The sequence below is a fragment of the Hevea brasiliensis genome, chromosome 9 (genome assembly GCF_030052815.1).
Source record: "Hevea brasiliensis isolate MT/VB/25A 57/8 chromosome 9, ASM3005281v1, whole genome shotgun sequence".
Classification (NCBI taxonomy): domain Eukaryota; kingdom Viridiplantae; phylum Streptophyta; class Magnoliopsida; order Malpighiales; family Euphorbiaceae; genus Hevea; species Hevea brasiliensis.
In genome coordinates this window covers 55,432,388-55,454,436 of record NC_079501.1, presented here as the reverse complement: position 1 = coordinate 55,454,436, position 22,049 = coordinate 55,432,388, and the positions used below count along the sequence as shown (strand labels likewise).

Genomic DNA, 22,049 nt, shown 5'->3' with positions numbered 1-22,049 from the left:
GGACTGAGTTTTTGCAAGCATGTTTTTGGACTTTGAGGAGGTGATGGCGATACCGACAATGGACACCAATACTGCAATGCTTAAGAAAGTCTTAAGGTAAATGATGACAACAAAGGAAAAATTGATTGAGTGAGGGTTAAAAATTGACATTAGACTGTTTCATCAACACCAAAATATGTATTTTACTATGATCCAGCAGTGGTATAACACTTTTGCCAGAACAGACTCCTACACTGTATGCATTATGGTTTATGGTCGAGACCATGTAAGAATATGAAAACTTTGAATCAATTTATACATGAAATTGCATTGGTATACATAAATATATATGAAACAAATGGACATCTGATTTTCAATTCTTAGTTGTCACTAGCATAAGGTTGTAACATCTCTGTTCTCACTGACAATGGACTTTTCACCATGTGTATCCCATCGGTCCATGATAGGCTCCCAAAATAGTACCCAGTGTTCACCTGGTGGGTAGCATTAATTGTCACAGTAAAGTTTATTTTCTTAGTTTGATTACTGAAGAGTAACACATCAGGTTTTACTGATACAATAATGCCGAATGGAGGTTCAATCACTGCTCTGTAAATGGAGTTCGGGGCTCCAGCATTTGTGACTGTTCTGGTGAGCGTGATGGATTTTCTAAGATTTGGTATGGTTAGGGAAGGTAGGTTAACGTCCAAAATGGATGGTTCTTTGCTGGGGCATTCTGTAGGTTGTCCTGTGAGTCTAGAGATTGCAGCGTTGTTGTAACCCATCACACAGAGGTAATGTATGTAGTCAGCTGTATCCATATCATATAGAAGACCAGGGTCTGCTGCTCCATTTGGATTCGCAATGCCTCCTCCAAAGTCGAATGGGTTAGCCAACTTTTGAGGAGATCCCTCTGCAAATATTGGATAGCCAGAAGGATGATTTCTCCACGCTGCATCGAGGATCATGGAAATTGAATGCTGGGTCAATTGTCAAACTGATGCACAACGGTTCACTATAACTGTTGATTATGGTAAGATCCACATGAAATTTACCATAATCAATGGTTATAATAAAACCATTACATGTATACCGATTTTACCATATAATGTTTCGTGCTTTTGTATGGTCTGTTATACAAAGTAAAGGCAACAAAAGAGACCTGTTGTGACAAGTGCAGACTTAATGGCTGCTGGGGACCAATCCGGATGCAATGCTTTAAGAAGAGCCACTATACCCGAGACATGAGGAGTTGCCATTGATGTTCCTGAATGCATGGCATATCCATTGTCCTCGAATCTATCCAGAGGTGACGTAGCAGCTAATATGTTCACCCCAGGTGCAGTTATATCAGGCTGTGCAAACAGGATAATTATTTTCCCATTAACCTCTGTGCATTTGAGCCAAAATTATCAAGTACACCGCCACATCAAGAAATAGAATGTACCTTAAGAATTGCTGGAGCAATTGAGTTAGGCCCCCTAGATGAGAAATATGCCACCTTTGGCAACAAAGGATTACCCACAATAGTTTTAGAATGGCTCAATTTTACTGCAGGGGATCTGCGTATTACCAATTACCAATACAAATGATATATTCTGAGGATAAAAAAAGAACTACCGATGGTGATCATCAAGTCAAGATAATAACAATGGCGGATATTACCTGTTAGAACGAATGTAAAAGAGTATCCGGGTCCCAATCTCATAGTCCACTTCAACGCATGGGAAGTCACCACTGCAGGGGTACAATGCATCACTTGGATTCTTGGCAACAATTAACCCAACTCCACCTGCCGCCTTGACAACTTCTGCTGCACTTGTTACTGCAGCTCTACGAGCCATTGAGGTGAAGCAGAGAACCACCTTTCCAGCTACTAATGTAGCATTAAGTGATAGGGATTGACAGACGCTGCAAGAAGACAATTCGGATGATGAATTTTGTCTTGGTGCATATGCTAAATTAATGCAAGTTTTTGTAATTTAACAGATCAAACTACCCAGCAGCATTGGGGTCCAGCCCTGAGGCCTCTGGGTAAACCAAGCCTCTAAAACCAATCTCCTTTCCTGTAAACATGGCCTGACCCTGCAAATTTTACAACCAAAAAAAAAAAAAAAAAAAAAAATTAGTAGCAGTATCTTGAACTGAAAAGAATACTTGTATCTTGCAAACTTTATACCAGGAAGGTTTTATTGTTCCCAAGCGTGATGGGTGTTGGAAACGCTCGATCCATGGTGCTCGCGGCAACAGTCAAGATCCAAGGTGCAGTGTTCTGCACAGTCTGAGCTGAAGGCCCATCATTAGCAGCTCCACAAACGACAGTAATGCCCCTGGCAACAGCATGAAAGGAACCAGTAGCTATGCCATCGCGTTCATCAATATCTGAAAACAGAGGAATTGAAGATCCGATTGAGAGGGACAATACGTCAACCCCATCATATATGGCTTCATCAAAAGCCTTCAACATGTCAGCAGATGAACATTGTCCTCCAAAAACATTCCAACAGACCTTGTATATTGCCAACCGAGCACGTGGCGCTCCACCTCTTATTGTCCCAGGACCAAGTCCTTTGTAGCTAACATTGCGAATAAAAGCTCCAGCGGCAGTGCTAGCTGTGTGTGTCCCATGTCCATTTGCGTCTCTGGGCGATAAAAACTCGAGGTCTTCTGATGTGTTTAATGGCTTTCCATACTCAGCAAGAAATCCATCAATATACCAACGGGCTCCAATTATTTTCTTGTTACAGTTAAGGGTAGCATTAAACTGCTTCCCAGATTTACAAACACCTTTCCAGCGGAAGGGGATCGGTCCAAGTCCTTCATCGCTGAAAGCTTTAGACTCGGGCCATATTCCTGTTTCATCAGTTTGCTTCTTCTTCAGAGTTGGTTTTAGGCACGAGAGAGAGAGAGAGAGAGAGAGAGAGAGAGAGAGAGAGAGAGAACTAACCTGTGTCAAAAACACCTATTATAACTCCATCACCCATGTTGCTCCTTTGAAGAGCATTGACAGGAGAATAAGAAGAGAGGCCTAAAAAATCCCAACTCCTAGTTGTTTGAAGCTTGTGAAGGCTATTTGGTATAACTCGAACAACGCCAGGCAATTCTAATGCGTAGCAAAACAAATTTTAGCATTTGGACAATTGATTAGAGATGTAAACAAGAACAAGAAAGCAGTAAAAATTACTATGAACAAGTACCAGCAAGCTTTTGAGCCTGAGACTCTGTCAGCTTGGCTGCAAACCCAGAGAACCCATGTTTGTAGCTGTACACTATCAATTGTGAAGCCAATTCCTTGCTGCAGCATGTGAAATTTACAGGTAAACCTTCAGTTTGACTAACATTATGTATTCTCAAAGAAAACATTATTTGTTTTGTCCCCTTCATAATAATATATCTCCATTATACCTCCCCACAACATCGGCAAGCATATCATGGTGTGAATTTGTAATCAGCTTGGGATCATCATGTTGCTTCTCTCCAAGATAAACGATATGAACCTGTCAATTAACATAAGAATTTATGATTCCCTCTATTTTATCTCCATAGACTAAAATAATGTATAGAGAAGAAGAGAGCTGCTGAAGGTTCTTGAACATATACATACATTGCTGGCGGCCTCCACCACTGTCATCAAAATGCCTAGGCCATAGAAAAGGAAGAGAAGATTCACCAACAAAGCAGAAGCTGGTGCCATTTTCTTGACGTGTATGTTTCTGAAAGAGAAGAGAAGCGAGGCAATCAAAGATGAACAACATGAAACTGGGAAAAGCTCTAACACCTTCAAGTGGTGGGAACTAACAGAAAGGGAAGGTCAAAATTTGAGACGTCAACATTTAAACGAATGATTTGCAGAGATAAAGGCTAATACCATAAGGGTGAAGAGAAATGAAAATCCTATGATTAAACAGATATAAACTAGTTGAATTAATTTGGAAGTGAGGGAGAATTCCACTTACCGTACACGTCGTGGTAATTGAATATCAATAAGCATCGTTGGATGGACTACGCACTTTCAACTTAAGCTAGCACTTCTTTATAGATTTGTGGGTGTGGAAGCACTAATTACTTGAAGCATTGATCTATCTTGTGCAGCAAGAGAAACAATTGCTTACAGCAATCCAAAAAGAAAAATAACACAAGGTGTGAATAAGGAAACTTCCCTGGCTATGCAAGCATATATATGACACTAAGTTATATCATAGGTCAACTGGGATATTGGTTTATCCACGCATTGTATATGGACACGGTTGCCTAACCACGGCTGTTGACTATTATACGTTGATCATTCGCTGCCGTCCAGGATTTAAACTAAAAATATGGAATGTTTCCCTTTTCTTTTCTTTAACCGTTGAAAGGTACAAGACTACATGGAGACACGCACTAAAATAGCACCAAGTACACAATAACAAATAATCGATCATATATATAAATATATATAAGTGCAAAGAAGTCAATAGTTTGCACCCATGAGAGAAGCATTTTTCTTTTTATTGATCCATCATTTCAGGTGCAAAAAAAAATTCCCACAGTCCGAAAAGTCAAATGTAGATCAGTCTTCAAGAAGTGGGTAATGTCCTGGCATCATCGATGAATAGTCACATCTTCTAGAGCCATAAAGTTTGCAATTTGCAGTCACCGAAAAGAAATTAAGCACATTCACAATGATAAATGCTATCAAGAACAAATATAAGATAGGTTACCGCCGAAAGTGGTGGCCTAATATGGTGACATGGTTTCAATTCCAGTTTGATTCTACACTAATATGGTGTGGATGATGGATTGTCCCGCATGTGCCACATTGGGACCCATCTCGGGCTCCTAAAGAGGTCCTTTACTTTTTGCAGTTCAAACAAAAAATATTAGATAGGTTGGCCATTAGCCTTATCCATTTTACGTCGCTGCCATGGACGCCCTCCAAAGGTCAAATGAGAACTCTCTCTCTCTTGTTCTATTCAATTGAATATTTAAGACATACTGCTACAAGGTTTCTTTTAAAACATAATGGCTTTGATTCTATCACAATCTATTGGCAAATTCAGCTGTCTGCTCATTGGTTTGTGCCCGCTAATTAGGTATGGAATTATCAGCAGCGGAAGTGGAGAATACAAAATGCAATATGACCTGGAAATTTAAAGAAAATATATCAGAAATAATCTTCAATGAGGTCTTAAAAATCAAACCATTTTGTTGCTTCTCAGGTGTCGGAATTTTAAAATTAAATGGAACAAATCAAACAACAATATGTATTTCATTAACTGCTAACAACATGGTCACTTTTGCCTCTCCATTATCTACTATTGTCACCCAACAAAACACCGGCTTAAGCTAGCACATAGCATATACAATGGCATTCAAAAGTGGCCCTGTTTCCTGTAACCATTAAGTTCCAGTTGTTACAATTATAGGTGTTGCAAATGTTTAAATTTCATCATAATAGGGCAAGGTCAAAAGATGTTGAAAATGAATTACCCATTGCCTTTACAGTAAAAATGAAGATACAACGCATACCTGCTTTAGTTACTTCTTCCAAAATAGCCGGCATTAGGTGCTACTGGAATTAACCAAAAGGGTTGCTGAGTGCTTCACATTCAACAAACATTTTAATGACACTTAAATGGCAGAATCAAAAACATAGTAGATTTGCAGTCCAAGTCATTGCGTTGACATCTGCAAGATAAACATGATTAAGAGATTAACCATTATGATTAGATTCAATCGCTGAAGAGATGAACTCAATGCACACTGAATTGAACTTCAAGAAATGAATGCTAGAAAAGGCATAAGAGCTTCTCAAGGGAAAAACAGTAAACAGGGGGAAATTTTTATATATGCGGTAAGGTAGCATACAAATGGCATAATGATGAATCGACTATCACTGAAAACATAGGCCATCATCCATGATACACCAAGGATCGGCAGCAAAATATTGAAGTTCTCATATTACATTTTGCAGTTATTAGAATTCATCTTTTGTATGTGTACAAAAACGGAAAATATACAATAGAAGAGAGGCTTAATTTCAAAGTTATAAAGTGAAAAATTAAAAAACCTCATTCCTATCTTCACATTTACAAATTCAAACTTTATGTTCTTTTTTCTAACAAGTTTGGTCACCGAACACCATAAACAGCTTCCTTTGTGATGAGGTTAATCCCATGTACGAAAATACCAAATCTGTTGCAGAGCTTGCCTCAGAGAATTTCCCTTTGGGTCTCAATTAATACACTAAAAACTATATTGTTTCTATCCTAAATACCTTTTTTTTTATTCTTTAAACACCACATTTCGAGCTTTTTATAATTAAATGGCGATTGAAAAAAAAAATTATAAGTTTGGGGTGATATTGAAAGTATTTCTAAGTTTGGGGTGATAAAACTGACTTCATGTTTTTTAGGGAATCCTGCAGAAGCAGCCCAGTCGTGCATATAAATGCCGACTTCATGTTTTTTCAGAGAATCTCTATCCCGCTCTCTGATGGCATGTGTTGAAAAAAAAAAAAGCAAGTGATTGGACGTAAAGGCTTGTCTTAAATTCAATTTAAATTTAACAACCACCCACACCAGCAGCTCCCACTTAAATGACCGAACCTTTATCACCTTCGCAGCTCCATTCTTGGCAAGACGCTCTTCCCCTCGTAAACACACTCGGCTTTCTTTCACCCTTAAGCTGTTACTCTCCTTTCTCTAAAGGCTCTGCTATCCTTGAAAAGATTAAGCTCAACTTATCCAAACCAGTTGCTGAGCTAGATGGTTTAGTTGATTTTTGGTTTATAAGAACACTAGGCACTTGCCCGTTAATAAACTAAATAATAAAAATATAATATTTAAATTTGAAAAAATATTAAAAATGTAAAAAAAATTAAATATTGAAAACGTACCTTTCAAATATTTGTAGAAACGTTTGTTTATTATCTCTACATATTTTTTTTACTATAACCTTCGAAATGATAATAGAGAGATTTATAATTATTTTAAATTTATATTAGCTTTTTGCTATTAAAATTTAGTAGAATTATTTTTTCAATAGTAATTTTATACAGTATTGATTCATAAATATATACTTTGACTATAACTTTTTATATTCCATTACGTTCACTAATTATTTTTCATTTTACTTGTTATTAGCCTATTTATCTTCATATCATAACTCATCTTTTATATTGTAGCATTATATCATAACTTAGTTTTATAATACTTATATGGATTTTGTATTAAGAATTAAGAAATCGAAAAGTCACATTAATAAGTGATTAGTGATAATAATATGACCACAAATTCAATAAGACCACTAAATTTTATTTAATATATACAAATTAGTAATTAACAATAAAATATAGCTATGATATATATTAATTTTATTTAAATTTTTATATTAAGTACAAGCTTCTAAATTGTAAATAAAATAAAGTTCTAGTCTTGAATGCTAAAAACGTAAAAATTTTAAAAGTACATGAAAAAAAAAATTAGGAAAGAGAGGGAGGGAGGGGAAGGGAAAGATTAAAAAATTTTGAAAAGAGAGCTAAATGTAACACCCCTCACCCGTCTACAGTATAGCCGAGCAAGGCGTGCTACACGGCATGCCGGAGCACCTATTCTTATATGATTTCATTATAGTTCTTGATGTACTTGTTCAAAAACTTTATCTGAGGTTTAGGCTATTTTTACTTTTATCATATAACTAATTTGGAAATTTCAAACATTTTAACAACAATCCGGCAGAGTGCCGGCTGTAATTTGGACTAACAGTTCTTCTGAACCTACCAAAAACAATTTCAATATATACTCAAATTCATAACTCAGATTATCTCAAAGCATTCTCAACAGTTTCTCAAATTCAGATTCAGTCTCAAAATTTCTCAAACTCAATCTCATTCAGAATCATTATGATTAGATAATCAACTCAGATATTATAATTCTTATATTTCATTAACTTATATAATTTGCCAATTAAGTACATAAATTTATCAAGTACAGGATATACAAATGAAATTACAATTACTAATTCACATTACAATATAAGCAGTAATTATAATGTAAATATTAGAAAACATGCTTAAAATGAGCCCTATCTACATGCATTGCTGAGGATGTGACAATCTTTGTAACACCCTCCCTGTAGCAACTCCGTACATTCTACTGTTCCGGTGACCAGTGTCGGACTGGACAGCTAGAACGTTCGGAAAAAAAATATTTAAACTAAAGTGAGGAACCATAATTAATTCAAATATTAATAAGAAAAATTTAGGAAAAAATTTTAGAAATAAAATACAACCAAGTTAAATGAGCCGGTGCCCTAGCGATGGGTAACCTAGTGGGAAGTTGCGGTTCTCGCAACTAGGAGCCCTAGACCCGTGGAAAAATTCATAAAATAATTTTTGGGACTCCAGAGAAGGGTCATTGAGGTTCCTATGGCATTGGAATGTCAAGAAAATATTTAGAAAAATTTTTCAATCGGTACAGACAATTTTGACCCGTTAAGCCAAACGGAGGGCATTTTGGTCATTTTGTCTTCAGAGATGATTTTTTGCCGACTTGTCCAGTTAAGTAAATAATTATTATAACATAAAATATGAATAAATATTGCTAAAAATTGAATTGAAAATGAGTAGAAAAGAAAAAGAAAAGAAAATGGAATAAATGAGAATTTTGACATCATTATGATGTCATTAAAACCCCAATGACCTATCATATTGTGACACATGTCCTTAACCCATTTAAAATCAATAAAATGGGCAGAAAATGAAAGAAAAACCCAGCTTTCTTCTTCTTCCCATTTCCACCCGTGAACCATTTTTCCTACATTAAAATTCCTTTCATTTTCTCTCTTCCAAATCTTGAATTCTCACTACTAAACCTTAAGTTTTCTTCATTAAAAATTATCCTTACCTCTTGGGAAGGTGTTTGGCTGCCAAGAAAGCTAAAGAAAGTGAAGGAAAAATCTAAGTTGGGTCAAGGAAAAATTCTGCTTCATTCAAGGTTAGTGCCCTAAACAATTTCTTTCTTTCTTTAATCTTGTAAGCATGCTAAATCAAGTAGAAAATTGTGTGAAATTAAAAGAAAAACTTGAGTAAATGAAATCTCTAAATTTGGCATCCATGAGAAAGTTTAAGGATTGTTGGTTTTTGATGAAATTAAGTGGCTTAATTATGTTATTGATGAGTATAGATGATGGACAAAGTGATTTGGTATGAGTTTGGTGTGTGTATGCCATGAATTGGAAATTGGAGTTAGGGTTTGAGCATGAAATTGAGACTTTGATCATGTAATGATGAAAGTGAGTTTTAATGGTCAATTAGTGACCATTTGATTATTGGTAAACAAGAAATGAAGTGTGTTTAGTGATGGGATTTAGGTTTAGTGTGGCTGCCCTAGGTGACCTGCAGAATTGGACATGAGTCCAATAGGTTTGGGCAGCCATAACTTGAATTGTAGAGATTTAATTGGTGTCTAGCCAATTGGACATGAAACTAGACACATAATGGCACAACTTTAGTGAAGAAACCATGCCCATAAGACCAAACCAAGTGGACCAAAAGCTTGCTCCAATCTGGGTGACCTGCAATCTGTTTCTGCAGAATGACCAAATGAACAGTATTTGGTCATTTGCCCATAACTCAGTGTAGAATGGTCCAATTGACCTGAAATTTTATCAGCAATAAGCTAAGATATAAACCAACAACTTTTATGAAGAAACCTACCTCAAATTATGACCAGAACCTATCCAACAAGTGAGTTGAAGTCACTGTTCACTGCACTGTAGATATGGTCAGTCCAGAAAAATTCCAATCCGGCCAGTTGTGGTTTTTGGACCATAACTTGAGTTACAAAACTCCAAATTGAGTGATTCAAAAAAGGAAATTCAACTAGACAAAATAAGGAACAACTTTCATGTTGATCATTTTGCCAAATTCCCACTACAAAAATGACTAATGGAACAGTAAAGATAAGGCATGAAAACTGAAAATTCTGCTCAATTAACTTTAAGCTTAGAAATGGTATTAGCAACCAATACCAACAAATTTTGAATGCAAAATGTGGTATGTTGGGAGTATTAAAAACAATGTACCTATTGTCTATACAAAAGTCAACATTTTGGTTGACTAATAAAGTGAACAGTAACACCAAAACTTGAAATTCAAAAATTGTAAAACTCAAAAATGTCAAATGCCCTAGTATACCTAACAAGATTGGTTTGGATAGCTTAGCATGTCAATAGGGTTCAGTTAGTAGTACTGCACATGGCATTATGCCATTCTGTGATTTCATGGCTTTTAGCCATTCTGACATTATGTTGATACTTGACCTTGTGCCTAATGTTATTACAGCTTATTAGCTGTTCTGTTGTACACCGGGAGACACATATGCGACCGATGGTGTGACGGCTCGAGGTACTTGATACCCAGTGCCAGTTTACCCGTTTATCCAGTCCAGTCGTCCAGTATAGTTTACTTGGGCACCCAAAAATGAAAGTGAACAAATTTAATGAAATAATGAATAGAACTAGTACATAATAAATAAGTTTACCAATAATGATTAAAAAAAAAAATTGTCTGCATAAGACATCAAAACATGCACTGCATATTTACTTCCTGTTATTTCTTTTTATTTTATTATTGGCACCACTAAGCATTATTGCTTAGCGTGTTGCGTTTGCCACGCGTAGGTTCTAGAGATACTGACCGAGAGCCCAGTAGACCACAGACTAGGTGAAACCTCCTGCAGCTCTGCATAGTGTCCGTGTCACCTCACCGTCATCAGTGCATTGGTAGGACACTAGGTTTTATTTTGATAGTTTGTAATTAACTTTTTTTTCTCATATGTAATTAAAACTTATGTAATGTATTTTGGTATTAATGTAAATAGTAGAAATTGTGTTTATTAATGAAAAAGTGAACATTTATTTATGACTTTTACATGATTATCATATGAGATGAATGATTGAGAAATGGAAATGTTGTTGAAAAACATATTGAGATTTTGTTGATGAAATGGAGTTTGGGATTTATTGAAATATTGGAAGTGTTTTTCACAGGTTCCGAAGAACTGTTTTCTCCATTTTTAGCCAGTACTCTGCCGGATTTTCTATAAAATTTACGGAACCTCAAATAAATTTATGACTTCAATAAATGACTGAAATGAATTATATTTCACAAATTATACTCCATAACTACAAAAAAAAATAAATTAGGAAGAATAAAAATAATTGAATTAAAATAGAGTGTTCCGGTACACTGTGTGGCATATCTTGCTCGGCTACACTGTAGACGGGTAAGGGGTGTCACAATCTTGAACTCTTCTAACACTTTTGTAGATCTGGACTCCAAAAATCTCAGTCAACAGTCTACTGGTTTTACCTTCAGTACCTGCGCGAGGAAGCAATTCCATCACGCTAAGCATTTCTGCTTAGTAGTGCAATAGTATAACAAGAAATAATATATACAAATAAAGAAAGGATAGAGCATAATTTAAATATTGAATAATCAATTTGATTTACTGGAATGTTTCTAATATTAACCATCTTATAAACAAGTTTGTTCCTCTTTGGAAGTGCTAAATTTATAACCTTTCAGTAATACTACCCAGCATACAAATTATTCTAACAGTGTTGTCTTTTAAGTCTCTACAGTTCTGCAAATTATATTTTTGTTATGTTTCTATTGCTAATCTCTTTTACTCATTTCATTCAATACTAAATTTTATTATATAGAAACTTCATTATACTTAACTTAACTGCCTGAATTGAATAATATTTTAATTGACTGCCCGTGTAGCCTATACACTGACCAGACTGGATAAATGGATATACTAGCACTGGGTACCTAGTACTTCGAGCCGTCACACCATCGGTCACAAAATATCTCCCTGTGTGCAAACAGTGTGGCTAAAAAGCCATATAATCAATCAGGCATTAAGCCGAGTATAATAACACAATCTGTATAACCATAGGCTATTAAAATCATAGTATAGCATAATAAGCCATAAAACACAATATGACGTAAAGCCATTTACAGAATAGCTGTCAGAATCCTATTGGCATGCCAACATATCCAAACTAGTCAACTAGGCAAACTATGGCATATTACAAGATTAAATATTTATTTCTTTATTTTTAGGGTTTACTGGTCATTATACAATTCGTTGGTCAATGAAAATGTTGACCTTTTTATATATCATGGATAAGTTGATTCTAGTATCAACATGTTACAATTTACAATTCAATATGCTGTCAATATAATGCAATTTACCCTTTTCACAAGTTGGCATTCATTGCCAAATTACTTCAAGCATCATTTTATGTAATTTTTAAATTCTCAATTTTTGTGTTCTAGATTGGTCTAGCTTAAAGTCCTATTTCTCTTGGTTTTTAGCTTCTGGTCAAAGAAGAAAAATTGTAGCTCTATGTCTTATTGCACTCTGGGCAAAATTTTAGGTCATTCTAAGTTGTATAGACCAAGATATGGTCAATTTACTAAAGCTGGACAGATTACACCTTTAGTGCAAAATTTGGTCAATTTTAGGTCACTTTTAGTTCTGGCAGTTTTGGTACCCGAACTTGTGCAAGCTATTTGACTTGGTTCTAGCCATTTCTGGGCTTTAATGTCTTCATAAGAATTGTAGCTCTATGTCTTATTGCACTCTGAGTAAAATTTCAGGTCATTCTGAGTTGTATAGACCAAGATATGGTCAATTTACTAAAGTTGGACAAATTGCACCTTTAGTGTAAAATTTGATCAATTTTAGGTCACTTTTAGTTCTGGCAGTTTTGGTACCCGAACTTGTGCAAGCTATTTGACTTGGTTTTGGCCATTTCTGGGCTTTGGTGTCTTCAAAAGATTTGTAGCTCTATGTCTTATTGCACTCTGAGCAAAATTTCAGGTCATTCTGAATTGTATAGACCAAGATATGGTCAATTTACTAAAGCTGGACAGATTGCACCTTTAGTGTAAAATTTGGTCAATTTTAGGTCACTTTTAGTTCTGGCAGTTTTGGTATCTAAACTTGTGCAAGCTATTTGACTTGGTTCTAGCCATTTTGGGCTTTGGTGTCTTCATAAGAATTGTAGCTCTGTGTCTAAGCTATCCATGGTAAAAATTTCAGGTCAATTGGACTTATTTTGAGTGAGTTATGGTCATCCCAATGACTACTATTCATATGATAAAAAATCTGAGTTTGCAAGGTTGCCATTCATGATTTGGTCATTTTTAATGTCAGTTTCTAGGTAGAATTTTAGCAACATTTCTACATGAAAGCTAGCCTATTTGGTGTCTAGTTTCACCCCCATTGGCCTCATACCAATTGAGTTCACAGTTTTGCAATTATGACCTAATTTAAGTGTTGCCAACATACACAACCTGTATTTGAACATCACACTTCTAATTTTGACAATCTTTCTTCTCCCAATACTTCAACATTAAATCATGGCACTTCTATATATATTGTACACAATTTCAGCAAGCATTTTGGGCAGAACACTCAAGTGCTCAATGCATACAATACACCATTAATGTTTAACATTTACTTCAACCCAAATTCAATGTACATCAACACTTATATTACACATACACTTCCATGGCAATTACACAAACTGCCCACCATTCAATACCATCATATTTCATTAATGACTTTTATAAACTCACACACAAATTCATGATATTTAAGGTTGCCCAACATGGCAGTTTACTAAAGCATCAAAGTCCCACTTTTAAATCCTTAATTCAAATGTTCTAATTCAACAATTCACATTCAATCAATTTCTAGCACAAGTATTTTCATCAATCCAAGTGTAACCCTCATTTGCTTACTTATCAACATCCCAAAACATCAATTAAATTCATGAGATAATTAATCTCCCATGTTCTCATGGCTGCCCAAAATGAAGCAACAATACAAATCCCCATTTCAAAAGCTCAATCACAAGTTACACATGAGATTAACTTACTAGCATCACAAATTACTTTAATCCACACTAATTCCCATCAAATACCATCAATTACATATAAGAATAATTCACTTACCTTCCCTTTTCATGGCTACCAAGAATTACACACACCAAATACTCACTCAATTCCTTAAATTTTTCAACCAAACTACTCACCATAACCTCAATACAAACTTTAATTAAGCAAGGGAAGAAAAACTAGCACTAACCTCAACTTGGGCTTGAAAAATCCGAGGAATTTCCTCTCCTTTTTGCTGCCTATATGTTGCCCATGGTGCAAGGATCATTTTTCATAAAGGGAGTTTGAAGAAATAATGACTTAAAGGTAGGGAAATGGAGCTTGCTTCATGGACGTCCATAGAGGACACTTGAGAGCTTCAATTCAGCCATGGGAGAGGAGCTTGAAGAAAGTGATGAAGTGAGTGGGAAAATTATGCTCCTTAGGTGTCTTTATATAGTGCCACTTAGTGTCCACTAAGTAAACTTTACTAATATAATAATTAAACTATGTAATATTTAAATTAAACCCCATAATTCCTTTAATTGCATTTCAATTTCATTTCATTTTTTTTTTCATGGGAATTTCTAAATTTAATACCACTTATTTTTCATGGTCATTTAAGTCAAAAGTCCACTCTAGGTGTCAAATGACCAAAATGCCCTTCTTCGAGTCAAATTTAGACTTTTTTGGTGCTACCGATTTACTCCTTGTACCGCCGATTCCTTAATTTTCATTTTTCATTTATACTAACTTATTAATTTTTCTTTGACATTTTCAATGTCAATTATACCTCAGTAGACCTTTAATTATGTCCTGAAAATATTTCCCCGAGTTTCCAGCGGTCCAGGGCTAGTCAATGGTCCTCACCGTAACTTTCCAGTGCGGTCACCATCGCTACGGGTTTGGCTCATTTAACTTAGTCACATTTTATCTCTTTTATTTTTCCTTAATTTTTCTTGTATTTTCTTTTTATCTATTTCATCATTTTATGCATGTTTACTATCACCGAAGTATAGTTCTAGACATTTTGACTTTTCGGGGCAGACATTAGCTTCCAGAACAGTGGGACATATGGACTACGTAAAGTGAGGATGTTACAGGTGGCATGGGCGGGAGAGAATGGGGGAGAGAGAGAGAGAGAGAGAGAGAGAGAGAGAGAGAGAGAGAGAGAGAATGGGAGAGATATATAGCAAGAGAGATATAATGAAATAGAGAGGGAGAAATAGATATAGGGAGAGAGGCAAAGGAGAGTCGGTCTGTCTCTCTCCCTTTACATATCTCTCCCACTCTCTCTCTCTCTCTCTCTCATATAGAGCTCTCTCTCTCCCTATTTGACTATGTCTCTAACTCTCTCTCTCTATCTCTTAATTTTTATCAAACTCTCCTCTCTCTTTCACTTTGACTAATTGAGAGATAGAAAATTAGGAGAGAGAGAGAGTGTGACTCGATGAGAGGAGAGAGAAAGAGAGATAGGTAAATAGGAAAAGAGAGAAGCATGAGAGAGAGAAAAAGTAAGAGGTATGGATAGAGAGAGAGAAAGACACAAAGTGACTCTTCCATGCCTCTCTCTCTCTCTCTCTCTCTCTCTCTCTCTCTATATATATATATATATATATATATATATCTCCCCCCCATTCCACCCTCTTTTTCCTAACTTTTTTATATTTCTTCCCTATCCCTCTCTCCATCTCTTTCCCAATTTTTCATGTATTTTTAAAATTTTTGGGCTTTTAGCATTCATGGCTAGAACTTTGTTTTGTTTGCAATTTAGAGACTTGTCTGGTGTTGACGTGGTGCTTACATTAGCATGTCAGGTCATACATTATGCTGACATCAGCATACCACATCGAACATGATGATAAAGTTAGCATGTCACATCAATGTCATGTCAATGCGATTAATGGAGTTACCCACTAAATCCCCAAATTGCTAACAACACGATAGTATAATCCTCGATTTGCAACGAAACTCAGTTCAATGCTCAAATTAAAAATGCAAGAAAGTACATGATACTACATTGTACAACAACAACAACAATTATTATTATTATTATTATTATTATTATTAAATTCCTTTTCCTACAACTACCAACGCTAAAATTTAATACAATTAATTTTCATATTTCCTACCTTATATATCGAAATAATATATATATATATATATATATATATATATATATATATATATATATATATATATATATATATATACACGCGTATGTATGTATGTATAGATCTTTATTTTTGTGACCTTATGGGTTTGTGCATTGAGACTATGAGGAACTCAATGATAAAAAATTGGATGACTATGAGGTATATTTAAAGGCATAAAAAATAAATAATTATATGTATGCCATGATTCTTAAAGAAAATAATTTAAAAGAGTAAAAAAATATTTAATTAAATTTAAATGAAATTTATTTTTATTTAAATTTAATTTTGAGAATTTATTTTATTAAAAAAACCTAATTGGAACTAATTGGGCTCTTTAAGGCCAATGAGACCAAGTAGGGAATTTTAATTAAATGAATAAAAGCCCACTATTTTTTTTATTTCATTTATTTTTTTTATCCCTATTTATTCCTATACCTATCTCATTAGGACTTCTAAACCCTCCAGGAATAGGATTACCTATCTCTCTAGAACTCTACACCCAAACCCTATAAGCACACTACTAGAAAAAAAATAAAAAAAGGAAAAAAGGACTCAGACATCAACCCCCTAGAGCTCTCTCTAAATTTCTCTCTTCCTTTTCTCTGTTTTCTTTTCTTTAGTTTAAGAAAGATTTTTTAAGATTTAATCAAAGTGATGGTTCTTGATAATTCTTGTTCAAGATTCATGCCATACTCTAGTTATTTCATATTTATATGTCTTCAATTAACCTTATATGTTCATAATTTGCATATCTATGTGATGAATTTGAGAGTGATAACAACTTCGTGCATGTTCCTATTTCAATCACTTTGTTTTTAATTAATTTTTGTACACTAATGTTTCTACAAAAATTGTATAAAACTTATATTTTGTAATCTTCATAAAATTCTAATAATTTTAGCCTCAAGAATCATGGAAAAAACTATTAAATTGAGTAAGTTATAGCTGTATAAAATTAGAGTGCCTGTAGATCACAATTTGTAGTACAACTGACTTTTAAGGTGCAAATCTCGCTCAATTCTTCATCGTTTTCTACGATTCTTAGGTCTAAATTAAATTCAAGATCTTGCCTAACATATCACATTGGTTTCATGTAAATATCTTTTATGGGTTGTGAGATACATTAATTTTAAAAAAGTAGTGCATATTTGTCTCTTATGCATAATAATGATGAACCATGATTTTTATAAATTATTTGGTAGAGATTTTATACTATAATAATTTCTTATTTTGATATGATGCTTTGGCATGCTTCTAGATTTTTTGTACATATTTAACTAATTCTAGAAATTCAAATTCGAAACACTATAAATCTACCAAAATCTGGAAATTTTATGTTGGTTTATAATTTTTGTTTTCATGCCTTGAATTGTATTTTGATTTAATTTTTAATATTGTACATAATGTGATGTGGTTTTATGAAATATTAAGATTAGGTTAGAAGACCTTTGGCCATTAGATAGTTTTAACCAAATAGAAGTCTAAACCACTTGCGATGTTAGTGTTAGATTTTAATGAAATTTGTTATCAGTTTATTTCATATTATAAATAAAATTAGTAAGTTACCCCTAAGGTAAGTATGAAAAAGAGTAATTGTGCGAGATTAATGTTAGATTTCAATACAATTTGTTATTAGTTTATTTTATATTATAAATAAAATTAATAAGTAATCTCAAGGTAAGTACCAAAAAGGGTAATTACGTAGAGCTTAACGGGAGTAATACATGGATAAACTTTGCCATACTAGAAAAGAAGGCCATTTTTTAGGGGTAGCTTGCCCTAATGGTAACTGCAATAATTAAAAAGTAAGCATCCCTTAAACTTTTTTTTGTAAATAGCAATTTTTGTATGAAATATATAGTAATAATATAATTTACTTGGTAAATAACAAATTCAATTTTATCTGTATCTTTAACCCATTTGTGTATGAAATTAAATTAAATAAATATTAGGTAAATTAAAACTGAATTTTATTTGTATAAAAAACCAACTTTGTCATGTAAATTAAATGTAATTGAATAATTGGTAAATTATAAAAGAAAAATTATCATATTAGAAATAATTTTTTTATGTTGTAATTGTTTGAACCTTTTGGGTGTTTATTAGAATAAATGACACATGTATATAATTTATTTAGTTTAATTATCTTTAGGGTAATTTGGTAAAAAAATAAAATAGGTTAATTAGAAACTTAAGATTGTTTGTAAATTAAATTGTTTGTAAAATAGATTGTCAATAAAAAATTAATTTTAGTCATATGGTAAATTTCACTTAATTAAATTTAGCAAGCCCATGGATGGGAAGTACTTGTGTATGAAAATTATTATTTGAAAACAACAACCCCTATTTGGATTGTTTGTATGTGTAGGATTAGAAATTACATACTTAGATAAGAAATTTAATAAAGGAATAATAAACAAGACTTTTGAAAAATTAGTAGAGAACTGACACTCGAATTAACAAGGTTAGATCAGGCGTATGGGGTGACTAACACCTTCCTCTTACATACCCACTATCCCTAACCTAGACATTGGGCTATGGTGATGACGATTGTGGAACATTGCAAGGAGTAAGTTGCCATCCATGACCTTACCAAGAATTGATATTCCTCAGAAGAAACAATGAATATGTCTCGGTTATCACCTAGGTGGCGACTCCTATCTATCTATGCCTTTGTGGCATAAATCCTTTAATATTGTACAATGTAACTTTAATATTAAGTACCACCTCCTTAGACAATATTTTCTATATATGCAATCTATATAATTTTAATAGAATCAAGTCCACTAGTAACTATCATTTTTCTATAACACTACCATAATATTAAAGATCTATGCCACAAAGGCATAGATAGACAGAAGTCGCCACCCGGGTGATAATTGAGACATGTTCATTGTTTTTTTCGAGGGATATCAATTTACGATAAGGTTGTGGATGGCAACTTACTCATTGCAAATGTTCCACACTTGTCATCACCATAGCCTAGTGTTTAGGATTGGGATAGTGGGTACGTAAAAGAAAGGTGTTAGTTACCCCATACATCTGGTCTAATCTCGTTAATTTGAGTGTCAGTCCTCTACTAATGTTTCAAAAGTCTTGTTTATTATTCATTTATTAAATCTCTTATCTAAGTATGCAATTTCTAATCCTGCACAAACAAACAATCCAAATAGGGATTTTTGTTTACAATCAATTTTTATGCACAAGTACTTCCTATCTATGGGGTTGCTAAATTTAATTAAGTAAAATTATCATACGACTAAAATTAATTTATTATTGATAATTTAATTTATAAACAAATTCAATTTACCAATAACCCTAAGTTTCTAATTAACTTATTTTATTTATTTACCAAGTTACCCTAAAGAAAATTAAACTAAATAAATTATGTGCATGTGTCATTTATTTTAATAAATACCCAAAAGGTTCCAAACAATTACAACCTAAAAAAATTGTTTCTAATATGCAAATTTTTTTTTACAATTTACCAATTATTTAATTACATTTAATTTAAATGACAAAGTTGGTTTTTTATACAAACAAAATTAAATTTTAATTTACCTAAATTTATTTAATTTAATTTCATGCGTAATTGGGTTAAAAATACAGATAAAATTGATTTTGTTATTTACTAAGTAAATTCTATTGTTACTACATATTTCATATAAAATTGTTATTTTAAAAAAAGTATAAGGGGTGCTTACCATTTAATTATTGCAGTTACCATTGGGGCAAGCTACCCTTAAAGAATGACGTTCTCTTCTAGTATGACAAGTTTATTCCTGTCTTACTCCCGTTAAGCTCTATTAAACTCCACGCAATTACCCTTTTTGATACTTACCTTGAGACTACTTATCAATTTTATTTATAATATAAAATAAACTAATAACAAATTGTATTGAAATCTAGCACTAATCTCATGCAATTACCCTTTTTGGTATTTACCTTAGAGCTACTTACCAATTTTATTTATAATATGAAATAAACTAATAACAAATTGCATTGAAATCTAACACTAATCTCTCATGTGGTTTAGACTTCTATTTGGTTAAAATTACCTAATGGCAAAAAGTCTTCTAACTTAATCCTAACACTTCATAACGCCACATCACATCATGTACAATATTAAAAATTAGATCAAAATACAATTTAAGGCATGAAAATAAAAAATTATAAACTAACATAAAATTTCTAGATTTTAGTAGATTTACAGTGTTTTGGTATCTGAATTTCTAAAATTAGTTAAACATGTACACAAATTCTAGAAGTATGCCAAGGCATATCAAAATAAAAAATTGTTATAGTATAAAATCTCTACCAAATAATTTACAAAAATCATGGTTCATCAGAGACAAATATGCACTACTTTTTTAAAATTAATGCATCTCACAAATCATAAAAGATATTTACATGAAACCAATGGGAAATGTTCTGCAAGATCTTGAATTTAATTTTAGACCTAAGAATCGCAAAAAAAGATGAAGAATTGAGGGAGATATGAACCTTGAAAGTCAACCGTACTGCAAATTATGATCTACAGACATCCTTGGACAGCTATAACTTACTCAATTTAACATCTTTTTTCATAATTTTTTAGGCTAAAATTATTAGAATTTCATGAATATTACAAATATAAGTTTTATACAATTTTTGTAGAAATAGAAGTATACAAAAATTAATTAAAAACGAAGTAATAGAAACAAGAACATGTGCAAGTTGTTATCACCCTCAAATTTATCACATATAAATGCAAATTATGAACATATAAGGCTAATTTAAGACATATAAATATGAAACAACTATAGTATGACATGAATCTTAAATAAGAAGTATCAAGAACCATTGCCTTGATTAAATCTTGAAACACATTTCTTAAACTAAAGAAAAGAAAACAGAGAAAAGGAAGATAGAAATTTAGAGAGAGCTATAAGGGCTCATGTGTGAGTTCTTTTTTTCCTTTTCTTCTTCTTTTTTTTTTTTTTTCCTAGTGGTGTGTTTATAGGGTTTGGGTGTAGAGTACTAGAGAGATAGGTAATCATATTCCTAGAGGGTTTAAAAGTCCTAATGAGATAAATATAGGAATAAATAGGGATAAAAAAAATAAAAAAAATAAAAAAAATAAAAAAAATAGTGGCCTTTTATTCATTTAATTAAAATTCCCTACTGGTCCTCATTGGCCTTAGAGAGTCCAATTAGTTCCAATTAGGTTTTTCTAATAGAACAAATTCTCAAAATTAATTTAAATAAAAATAAATTTCATTTAAATTTAATTAAATATTTTTTTACTCTTTTAAATTATTTTCTTCAAAAATCATACCATACATATAATTATTTACTTTTAAAGCCTTTATATATACCTTATAGTCATATAATTTTTCATCATTGAATTCCTCACAGCCTCAATGCACATACTCACAAGGTCACAAAAATAAGGAATAATATATATATATATATATATATATATATATATATATATATATATATATATATATATTATGTTATTATTATTAAATTCCTTTTCCTACAACTACCAATGCTAAAATGTAATACAATTAACTTTCATATTTCCTACCTTATATTTCCAAATAACACACACACACACACACACACACACACACACACATATATATATATAATTATTATGTGTGTGTGTGTGTGTTATTTAGAAATATAAGGTAGGAAATATGAAAGTTAATTGTATTACATTTTAGCATTGGTAGTTGTAGGAAAATGAATTTACTAATAATAACAATAACAATAATAATAATAATAATAATAATAATAATAATAATAATAATAATAATAATAATTATATATATATGTGTGTGTGTGTGTGTGTGTGTTATTTAGAAATATAAGGTAGGAAATATGAAAGTTAATTGTATTACATTTTAGCATTGGTAGTTGTAGGAAAAGGAATTTAATAATAATAATAATAATAATAATAATAATAATAATAATAATAATAATAATAATAA

The 22,049-nt window shown here is 32.7% G+C and overlaps 1 protein-coding gene across 3 annotated transcripts; it reads right to left on the bottom strand.

Moving 5' to 3' along the window:
- Nucleotides 1–269: 269 nt before the first annotated feature.
- LOC110664322 (subtilisin-like protease SBT3.3) lies at nt 270–4,123 on the bottom strand. 3 transcript variants are annotated; one of them, XM_058153786.1, is made up of 11 exons: nt 3,936–4,123; nt 3,584–3,773; nt 3,385–3,476; nt 3,177–3,274; nt 2,927–3,082; nt 2,159–2,832; nt 1,979–2,064; nt 1,645–1,890; nt 1,427–1,541; nt 1,217–1,334; nt 270–931 (listed from the first exon to the last, which is right to left on the bottom strand). In XM_058153786.1, exons 1-11 carry the CDS (start codon nt 3,968–3,970, stop codon nt 360–362), a joined length of 2,382 nt encoding a protein of 793 aa, XP_058009769.1. In that variant the 5' UTR covers nt 3,971–4,123; the 3' UTR covers nt 270–359. The 3 variants fall into 3 exon arrangements, with proteins under 3 accessions (XP_058009769.1, XP_058009768.1, XP_021679638.2); XM_058153785.1 differs by having other exon boundaries at nt 1,142–1,334; nt 3,936–4,122; XM_021823946.2 differs by having other exon boundaries at nt 1,142–1,334; nt 3,584–3,692; nt 3,936–4,122.
- Nucleotides 4,124–22,049: the final 17,926 nt, after the last annotated feature.

Excerpts from the sequence above, each read along its gene's own strand:
- LOC110664322 (XM_058153785.1), bottom strand. The coding sequence starts at position 3,970 with ATGCTTATTGATATTCAATTACCACGACGTGTACG. Across the intron at positions 1,891-1,978 it reads CTGGACCCCAATGCTGCTGG|CGTCTGTCAATCCCTATCAC; the intron begins GTAGTTTGATCT and ends GTCTTCTTGCAG. Across the intron at positions 1,335-1,426 it reads TTGCTCCAGCAATTCTTAAG|CCTGATATAACTGCACCTGG; the intron begins GTACATTCTATT and ends CTGTTTGCACAG.